General features: G+C 30.1%; 1 protein-coding gene across 3 annotated transcripts in view; it reads right to left on the bottom strand.

The window, feature by feature from the left end:
* LOC111626672 (protein eva-1 homolog C-like) overlaps positions 1-994 on the bottom strand; it is a 13,812-nt gene extending 12,818 nt beyond the window's left edge. For 2 of the 3 annotated variants that reach the window (XM_023370149.1, XM_023370148.1), the window contains exon 1: positions 780-994. In XM_023370149.1, the coding sequence (XP_023225917.1) occupies positions 780-867 (88 nt within the window). In that variant the 5' untranslated portion in view covers positions 868-994. The remainder of the gene's footprint in view (positions 1-779) is intronic. The other variant, XM_023370150.1, reaches the window with a different exon arrangement.
* Between the last annotated feature and the right edge of the window lie 10,111 nt (positions 995-11,105).

Genomic DNA, 11,105 nt, shown 5'->3' on the forward strand with positions numbered 1-11,105 from the left:
CCTAAATGACTGCCGACCCCCCTTAGACAGATGGAAAAATTTAATATTCGAAAAGAGCCCATTTTAGATAAAATAAAATTCCTTTTCTGCGAGAGAACAGCAGATAAACAATTTCCGAAATCAAACGTTATGGAGATAAATTTCCAATTTTGAAGATCGAAACAAGCGTTTTACCTCATCATTCGCACATTCAGCGGGGTGATACTTTGTCGGGCGAAAACACGCGATAAATCTTCCAGAATTCTTTTATTTTATTTTATTCTGGAAGTCAAAACAAAAACTAGATACGAAACAGAATACATTTAGCTTATAGAAGAGAAACGAAGAGGAAAAAAAAGGAATAAATTCTACGCGTAAACCCTCTTAAAATCTGCAAGAAAAGGGGATCAATTTTAAGCCTTTTTCTACCCCATAAAACGACTTCAAAGAATGTTTTTCCCCCTCGTAAAGATTATCAAACATTCCCGCCCAATGGAAGCACAACGTACTTTTAATACAAGAAAACGAAATAATAATAATAATGCTAGATACGATACTGTCGCTACTTGTCATTGGCCTTGATAGTCACGATCTTGACGGGGGTATATTTTTAACCACGTAAGAGGAAGTAAGGTAAGATTTTTGGATGTTAACCAAATCGTGCAAGAGAAGAGAAGTGGAAGGAAAAAAAAGGGGAATAATATATTAAAATTTCTATAGTAGGATCGATTACAATATGAAGGGTGGAAAAAAACAACCCGAACAACGTCGTGGCACCTGTTATAATAAATTTTACTCACGGAGGTTGCTGGTGTTAGTAGATCCGATAGACAATATATAGAAGATGGATAAGACAGCAGCAACGTTTTCCCGCCATATCGTTCCCATGGCGGCGAGTCAGGCGATTGTATGAAACACGGCGGCCGATATACTCCTGGCAGCTGCACTCGGTACCATCTTAACACACACCTCTTCCTACTCTGACTGAAGCTAAGCAGGGAAGCGTCAAGCATTCGCAGGGGCTCTCGAAGACCACGCTACGTTTACTACACCGTCGAGGCTCTGGAAGACGTCTCCCAATCAATTCCTACACACCAGAAGTTTTGCCCAGGCGCTACTTTATAGTATAATAAAGTCTGTCGTGTTTTACATTATTGTATTTTATTATAGTTATTTATAAGAAAAAGTTATATACGTTATTAAGGAATTTCGAGTTGTATAATGGCGGATTCGTAAAGATACTTTTGGGAATTCGACATTATTACATAATTACGAGGGCTTTAAAAGAGTATCGAATGACTGCGTTATAAATAGAACTTGCTGTTTTATTAGGTTATGATGTAGTGGTTAGGAATAGGACGTATTAAAAGAAACTATAGATAAATCTAAGTAGGTAATAGGGAGTTGAATAGGAAACACTCTAGAATTTAAAACAGGAGAAGGCTGTATATTTTCTCAACAAACTTCCTGGACATCTGGTGGACCGTTAAAGTACTATCGCTCTCAGTTCTTTAGCAGTCTTAACGACTCTCAAACCCGTCATGTTCTTTCTTTTGGTAGCAGCTGGACCCTTATAAACAAGAAGACGATCCTGTTGTTGGAAATGTAACTCTCTTTAACTCTGTCCAGATGTATTATTTTATCATTCGATTGATGTCTCCCCTACCTAGTAATTATCGTAGTTTTCTTAGAATAAAAGCTAGAATATGGTTTTTTTCTACTCGTAAAATTAATTTTTTAAAACTTTTTAAACTTTGCCTCGAAGGAAAAAAAAGTAAATTGAAGTCGTATTAGAGTCTTTAAAAAATCAATGAGTCTTAAAAGCCTGTGTGTAATGGAACATGTGAAATTCAACATCTGCAATAATAAGCTTCCTTCTTAAATACGCACTGAAGAAAAAGTTTAGTTTGTAAGGATTTACCAAGTTAAATATACGACTGATAAATATTTAATTTTCATTTATCTTTTCTCCCTATCCCTCCTTTCTTTCCCATTGTTAACTGGAATATACAGAGAAAAACTGAAGCCTCGTGTGGGTAAAGTAACTATAGGTAGAATTTGATGAGTTTTTGAAAAGCTAAATAATAAAATTCGATCGTAAAATATATATTTCAATCGATGCTGGTGTTATAAAATTCCGTTTCGAAAACCTATAGTGTGTTTTTCCTAATACCTAGACTTGGAGGCGCTTTTTTTTGTCATTGCTGGACGTTAAACAGTAGTTCGATAGCGCAAATCAATCTTTTTATATTATGTGCGGAATTAAAAATGTCACATAAATACCTCGCACGAGTCACCTTTTGAATGATATATGCGAACAATTCCTGCAAAGGATCTATTTAAAATGCAAATCAGTAACAAACACAATACTCTTCCCTCGAAGGCACATGTTACACATTTCATCGTCAATAAATCTATACGCGCATAATTCATCTTTTAGTAAAAGTAAATATTACATTTCGCGATATATTTACTCCTTGAATTACATTAATTACATTAATTCGAGTAAATTTCATACAAATTTAAATTATATGTCTTTTAACGTCTCAAAAAATTATCTGGTACTGAATTTATTTATGAATGAACCAATTATGTACTGCGTTTTATGACTAAACCAATCACGGCATTATGTTTCGTGGATGAATCCATTATTGTCATTTTCGAATGAGCTAACTACGATAGAGTTTTTTTTTTTCTTTCAACGAAGCCAGTCACGACGTAATTTTGTGCATAAATCCGTTATTATCACTTTCAAATGGACCAATCACGATGTTACATTTCACGAATAAACCAATTAGGTGATTTTTTTTCTTTTCAAATGAATCAATTACAACAAATCATTTCGTTTCTTTTTAACTTCGTTATTTTAATGAGGATATAATTTGCTACTAATGTAATTTAAGTAGAATTTTATCTACAAATCTACAAAACTAATTTTTACAATTAAAGTGTTCTGGAACTTAACTATACAACTGAACCATAATATCAAGCTGCGTTCAATGCTTTACGTGATGCTGTTTCTTAACTCTGGCAATTTAATTAAGAAAATAGCTTTCCTGTAACAAACCTTTAACTTTTCCAAATAGGTCTACTGTAATTACTAACTCTCAATACTTTTAAATAAACTCTGGTTTTAAAGTAGATTCTATACATATATATATCCCTAACGATGCGAATCTAAAATAGCTCGCATTCTATTAGGAAGAATCATTACTTATTAGAGTTTCAACATTCCATCGAACATATTCCAGGCATGTTTCTGGCAAATGGTTTCTGTACAAGAATGCGAATGTTGACCAGATAAACAAACAATTTGCTGCGCGTTATACGCGATGAGAGAGGCTACACGATTAACTCAACACTATTTTCCTGCGTAGAAACTTTAAAAAAAATAAAAGAAAAAAAAATATTATCTTGCTGAGATGATTAAGTATTTACATTATTAAATTTATCTTGCATTCTTTTTTTTTCCATTGTCAGTAATAAAATTATAAAGAACAGCCATGAAGCTCAGCGTACAGTATATCTCGACTCGGTTGCATTGCTGTACTTAGCTGGATATTCTATATTGTTAATGAATGCAAATTCGTGAACAGTGTTCGTCTTTAAATTAAGATTAATAAACTAAACTCTTCCAAACAACGATTTCACTTTTAGCGTAATCGTTGCAGTTTCCAGTAATTTTGATAAATGATCTCATCTTTATCCAATGTCCCAGTGCAAACAAAAGATTTTTGAACTCGTGTCGAAGAGTTGATACCTTTACTAATAAATCTTAAGTAAATTAATAATTAGAAATATTAATTTAGTAAATTTTATTTTATTTTTTTTAAAGTTCGATTTGTTGCATAAACCGTAAATTTACTTTCAGAGTTTTTATTTTATTATTATTTTTTTTATTTTAAAGTTGAACGTATCTTATAACCTATGCTTTTGTAAGATAATACTTCACAAAATCACAGAACTCGATTGTAATCTAATAAGACCACAATTGATTACTTAAGTTAACGTTTTATTGTTTAGAATCTGCAGCGAAGGAAATACGGTAATTGTATTTAAACAAAAAATTTAATTAAGTTTTGTAATATTCTTGAATATTTTAAATATATATCTGATATATTCTTAGAAATAATATAGAAAATATTTACTAGAAAAGTTTACTGTACTGTATATAATACAATCGAATCTTCAACAACAGTAACCTTTCAATAGAGGCCATTCTTTTCATAAACTGTTTTTAATAAAAGGACATACAAAATAACCTCCAAACAACGGCCTTTTTTATGTTCCAGCCAGTAGTGGCCGTTGTTCAGAGGTTTGACTTATACAGTATACTATACATTAACTTCGCTTTTGTATGCATTTAAATGTAGTGAAGTCTGTAAGAATATAACTGTTTAAAACTTAAGTAATTCTATTAATATTAAAATAATAATAATAATAAATTTTAAAATGTATTTAAATTAAACATATTGACTCAATTTAAGTCTAAAAATTCGACATAAATTACAGAATTTATTATTAGAGCGACATTTATTCATTTTCTATTATTTAATTAACATATTTTAGTAATACAGTACAACCTGCAATAAACGGCCACATTTAAACGAGGCCATTTTTCCAGGAACTTTTTCTATTTTTGAACGAAACTGCATATAAAAAAACCCTCCAAACAACGGCCATTTTAATATTCCTGTCGATGTCCGTTGTTCGGAGGTTGGACTCTATATCTAAACTGATTTACAGCGTGTAATGTAACGTTTAAAAATTTATACCATTCGAATAAATTAATAATTAATTTAAACAAGACTACAGATGCAAGTTTAAAAATTAAACTACTCTATAGATTTATAAAGCTGCTGATCACCTTTACCTGATAATAAGTGGAAGAAAATGAATTTTTTTTTTTTATGAGGATCATCAGAGGTTATATTATTATTATTATCACACTCATGATTACATAACACCTCTCTTCATAGTAAAGTTGTTATTCCTAGTTGTTAATTAAATCGTATATCTGACAATAGTCTTTCCGTATCCTGTATAAACGGATATTATTAAGGAAATGAAGGCAATAGAATATTATCAATACAACAGGATTTTGATATCTATGATTAATAATATGTTAATAAAACATTAAAAATTCACCTTATGGATCATAAATGATGTATGAGCAGTTTAGATCCTTCTATGATAAAGTCGCGCTAAAGATAACAAAGAGAATCTTCATAAATTAAAAAAAACAAAAAATAAAAAAAAATTACCATTTTTATCGTTTTATCTTTTAAAATTATTCTATTAAAGTAAAAAAAAAATTCGAATAACTAATGAATATATATATGATTAATCTCGCTAGATGGCAGTAAAATAATAATAAAAAAAAAAATATGAGCGTTTTTATCTATTAAATCAAACATTTATTTATAAAATTGAATTGTTTTTAATAAATTAAATAATTGATAGAAATTTTTGACATTTAAATAATATTTTTTTATTAATGAATTATGAGAGAATATTTAATCTGAATCCGTCCTTTATTTATAAATACAGCAAGTCATGTTGACTGCAATATGACTAGATGATGAGATGGCGAATTAATAATAAAATTCTTGTACTGCCGATAATCTTTTCCATGTTAACCTGATGGGTATAATATTATGAAAATGCATTACGATGGGGAACAATACAGCAGGAGAAAAAAGAAAGAAAAAAAAAAAAAGAAAAAACAAACTTAATTTCCGGATCGTATCGCGAAGAAATGGTGGCCATTGAGTTACAACAACTGATTTTTCTTGTTAAAAAACTCGTTTCCTACTTTTAAGCTATTTATACGGTTAAGCTAGGCACATCTAAATGATCATTCATTTATGTATCATCATATACAGTATAGGGACATGCAAACTAGCGATGCACGCAAGTGAGGATACATATGAGAATATACATCAATAACACATATAGATCTAACAAACGAATAAAATACGACATAGTTCATATAATAATACTAAAATATGCCTGTGTCTAGACGCATATATATGTGAATATTTGAGTATAAACACATACTCAGTTATGTATCATCATATATATATATAATGCAAACTAATGAAACACGCACATGACAATGCGTCTGCACGCAAATAAACATCAGTAATAATCATAGATCTATCAAACCAATTCGTATAATTATACAAAAATGGATAGGCTACAGATAGAAACATGCAAATAACCTTGGAGAGGTATCGTGGGTCCTGAGGCTAAGGCCTCGCGGACTTCTTTATTTGAGGTGACCCTCTCGGCTTATTACATTTATTGTTTTTTATGCATTCAAAATTACACATTTTTTCTTAGACATTATAATGGAAAACTTTTAAATATAGATCACAGCTCGAGAGCCCTTTAAAGGCCTGTGCCCCTGGATAAAGCCCTCTTCTCAGCCTTGCATATGCGTGTAAAACACACATTCACATCCGAATACACTGATATACACAAACATTATTCAGAAACAATTCGCTATCCGAGATGCCACAACTCTATTCATCGATTTTTTCATGAAACAACCCGTTTTTTTATATATATATATTACACATTATGGAAAAATTTAGTAAAAGATTAGTCGAGTTAAGATCTGAAAGTAAATTGAACTGACGTCTTCGTAGCCTTCCGCTGTCGAATTTCTAAAAAGCAAAAATTTGTATAGAAGTCAAGAAGATTAAAGGCTTTATCGATAGCAAATTAACTTGACGTTTATTTAACTGTATATCTTAAAAATGCCATTATAACTCAATAAATTTCCGCTATAACAAAGGAATTAGTTCGAAATTTCAGCTCAGATAAGCATATAATCATTTTTTTTATATATAATCCCACTAGTAGTCGAGTGAATAAACCACTGAATGCTGGTCGTGGGTTCGTGCCTCACCAACAAGTTTTCCAGGTCTAAAATCAAAATAGGAGCCAGAAACTCTTAGGAAGTCCACCCCCTTGACAGATCGTCCATTTGTTTCGTTGTCTTATCTCATCAATTCAATTGTTTATATAATTTTATTTTAATATATAAATTTAAAACACTAAATTCTATTTTAAAAAATATAATAAATTTATACAGCATTTGACGAACAGACAAACAACAGTTTAATTTATAATTATTTATTATTATATTATATAAATTTAAATTGAATGTTTATATATCTGAATTAATAAATTCTTGTTTTATATTTTAGTAGACGTGTGTGTGTGTTTGTATGTGTTTTGTTCTTTTATTTTCTTCGATTCTCCAAAGTATATAAAAAAATAAAATAATAACTCTCGAAGGATCTTATTAAATTTTTATTCTTGTTTTTGTGGATTAAAAGCTGGAAAAATAACAAAAAACAGTTTATTTACTCGAACTCCCTTTAATATACTAGCTTATTAAATTATCTTTCACCAATAAAAATATACAGGGTTTATTTTTTTAAATAATAAAAAAAATTCTAAATTCAATAATAAAAATTGTATATTCTAAACATGAAATTTTATATTTTATTATTTATAATTTTTTTAAATGTTTTACTAAAACTTCAATTGCGGTTTTCTTTTAAATTTTTAATTAATACCTGACTGTACAGTGTGATAATAATTAAACAGTAGGTGTTCAGACCTCTCTGCAATAAGAAATATTGGGCAAATCACAATCAAATTCAGTATAAATACTGTCCATAGTATGCAGTTTCGATTTTCGGAAAAAAAAATTTAGTTAGAAATTCAACCGTTAGGGCGAAATTTGGCGCTTGTGTTTCCATTTAATGCGCGCATTAATTAGTTTTCTAACGAATTTCGGATATGAAATGAATCGCAAAACTCTCTTCACAATTTTGCGCCGATATATGCTTGATCATTCCTTGTTAAAGGCATGATCAAGCATACATCGGTGCCAAATTTCGCCCTAGCGGCTGAATTTTAAAGTAAATTTTTTTTCGGATAATCGAAACCGCATACTCAAGAAGGTATTTATATCAAATTTGATTAAGATTTGCCCAGTAGTTTTTTCTACAGAGCGGGCTGAAACCTACTTCTTAATTATGATCACACTGTATTTACCTATGCCACTGATTCATTGTAATGAACTGAGTGCAATTTTAAGAAATGTGTCATATCCTATTACAATTGTATGCGAATGTACAATTAGATTTACAAAATTAAATATTCGTTTAAAAATTAGGATATTTTTATTTATGAGGATAAAATATCTCAGTAATTTTCACGTAGGTTTTAAAAATGTCGATACGACACGGCGCCATCATGTTTTACTTTTATGTATTCTTTAAACGCTCCTATGAATACATTATAAATAAACTCTGTGTAATATATTTTGTTGATAGACTGATTTAGGTTAAAATGTGACTTATATGAAACGTTAAAAAAGTAGAAACTATTAAAAAGGTGACACAGAGCGTCGCATAAATCTTTGCGCTCCGCACGTTTTTCGTAACCTTTCTACACTGTACTTTCCATATTTAGGTTTACACGATACCGTAATTTGTTCTTTACATTTTTGGCCGCCCATCAGTGAATAAAACTACTGAACACCGGTAATTAGTCGCGGTCCCCACCAAAGGGCTAGAAATGTGAAGAAGTTTTCCGGTTTTTTTTTGCACATGACAACGCGTTACGTGGGGATCTGTCTTCCGGGAGGACTTTCTATAGAAAACTGGGCCCTATTTAGGTGTTACAAACGTGAAGAAAAACCCGGAAGACTCCACGTGGCCAGCAAGTTGGAGAGGCGCAAACCCACAACCTGCATTCAGTGGTATTAGCCCATGGTAAGAGCCCATCAGTGGTCGAGTGGATACCACTCGACCACTGATGGGTTCTTCCTGGATTTTTTCGCATTTCGCACACTTAAATAGGGCCTGTGTCTCGTGGAAAGCATGTCGAGATGGCATGCATCCTCCTTGGAAGATTCTACAAAACAATTAGCTCTTGCTGCTTTGTGGGCATTAAGAGGGCCTTTTTTTACAAACCTATTGTGGATTTGGCCAGGCCAACATGGGGTGCGGTCGGTTGGTGAGGAAGGGAACTCAACATATCCATGGAAACTTCGAGGGGTCGATCGCCCGCATTCCATCCCAGATCTCCCAGAACGTTAGGATGAAGCCTTAAACGTCTCCGCCATCCGATTCTATAGACTAAACTCATTAAATTTTGTTTAATAATAATATTTATAACAACAAAAGAGATAATTAAATATGTTAAAAGCTTTTATTATCTTATAAAACTTTTAAATATAAAAATTGATTATGCAGGTTGTTTGTTGGAGATAAAAATATTTTTAATAAAATCTAACTGGATATTTTCTATTAATAACAACGTTTTAAATTATAATTTTTTATATTAAAGTAGTTTAAAAAAAATAATAAAATAAATTGCTACAAAATTACTAAAATCTCAATAGCTTCGAAAATTGAATATTTACGTAGGCCTACTACATTATAGGATTTTTTTTAATCTATAAAATCTAATGATTATAATATATTTTATTCAATATAAAAGTAAAATTTATTTATTAAAGATGCACTTTATACCATATTTACATAAGAAAATAAATATTTATTNTAGAGTTTTCATACTGTTTCAAACATAATTGTAGTGTTACTAATAGTTAATTAAATCAATATATATTTTGGTTAACGTTAGACACTACTAAATGTTAATATTATTAAGTAAACTTGCATGTCATTTCAATATAATACCCTAATATGTTACTTAAAAGTGATAACAATATAGAGTTACTATCCAACGTTGTTTAGTGTTTGTAATATTACAGAGGTTATTTCTGTAGGAGCTATTATAGTTTATCATGTTGCCATATCACTATATATATATTGCAAACACTGATTCCTGTTAGTATCAATGTTAGATCCATGTATTTAGTATTATCTGGTAGATGCTGATAAGATTGTTGGGCATATTGGTTCTGTTTAACTGCATACAATAGGGTTTCTTTGCTGTTATCAATAGCTTGTAGTTATAGTGGGATAGAAATGTTTTCATATTTTTCTATTATATTTGTAGCTTTACCCTTATTATTTTTGATATTGATGTAGAAGTCATTATTATCATGTTGCCATATTGCATTGTGAATTGTGTGATTCCTGTTAGTATTAATGTAAACAAATCTATGTATTTAGTATCAAATAGATACTGATCAGGCTATTGCTTGTTAGTATAGGTTCTACATAATTATATATAAATATGGCCTGCTTGCGTTATCAATATAGTTAGTTGGTAGTTATATATTCCAGGCCTAGCATTAGTTATGTTAACAAAGCGTAATATGTATTTTGTTAGTTGTGTTTAACATAATATATAGTTATTTTGTGTATTTTAGGCTTAATATATTATGAATTTCAGGTCTTATTAGGTCTAATATACTGTGTTATTTATTTATTTTAGAATTATTCTTTAAAAAAATGAAGCAAAATAATGATTTCGCTTCCCGTCACGGCGTATTCTATTATCGTAAGTAAGATGTCATTACCTAGAAAACTAGATAAGACTTTTAATCTGAGTTAGATCTCAAGCTTAGCGAAAACTGTAAAGAAGTATTTAAAGAATGTCTTAAAGGTAAAACATACGAAAAATCAGTTAATTACTGAAAGAGTTTAATTCCACCAGAGGGCTAAAGATCAATCTTTTAACGTTAAAATAATAAAAAAAAATCATAGACATCCATCACTGTAACGAGAAATAATGTTCATCCCTTAAGCTTTTTCTAATATTAAAAGAATTTTTCTTAAATAGATAAGGAAATAAAATACGTTTAATTAAGTAAAATCCCTGTAAAAGTAATTACAGATAATTTTAAGACAGTTTGATAAATATGCTATATTTAACAATTTTACTCGATAGCCTTAATTTTCTTTTGATTTAATTTAATTTAATGATGATTATATATCATGTTTTACTTTATTAATAAGTTTAATTAAATTATTACATGGTTAAGGATCAGATAAACACATTGAGAAAACAACCAATCAGTGACGTTTTTGAAAATTGCTTATGTCAGTGACGTAAGACGAACTGGCGAAATGAATTTCGGAGATCGTTATTGGTCTTTATTATTAAAAAAAAATAATAATAAATAATAA

The sequence above is a fragment of the Centruroides sculpturatus genome, unplaced genomic scaffold (assembly GCF_000671375.1).
Source record: "Centruroides sculpturatus isolate CEXI.00-Female unplaced genomic scaffold, Cexi_2.0 scaffold490, whole genome shotgun sequence".
Taxonomy (NCBI): Eukaryota; Metazoa; Arthropoda; class Arachnida; order Scorpiones; family Buthidae; genus Centruroides; species Centruroides sculpturatus.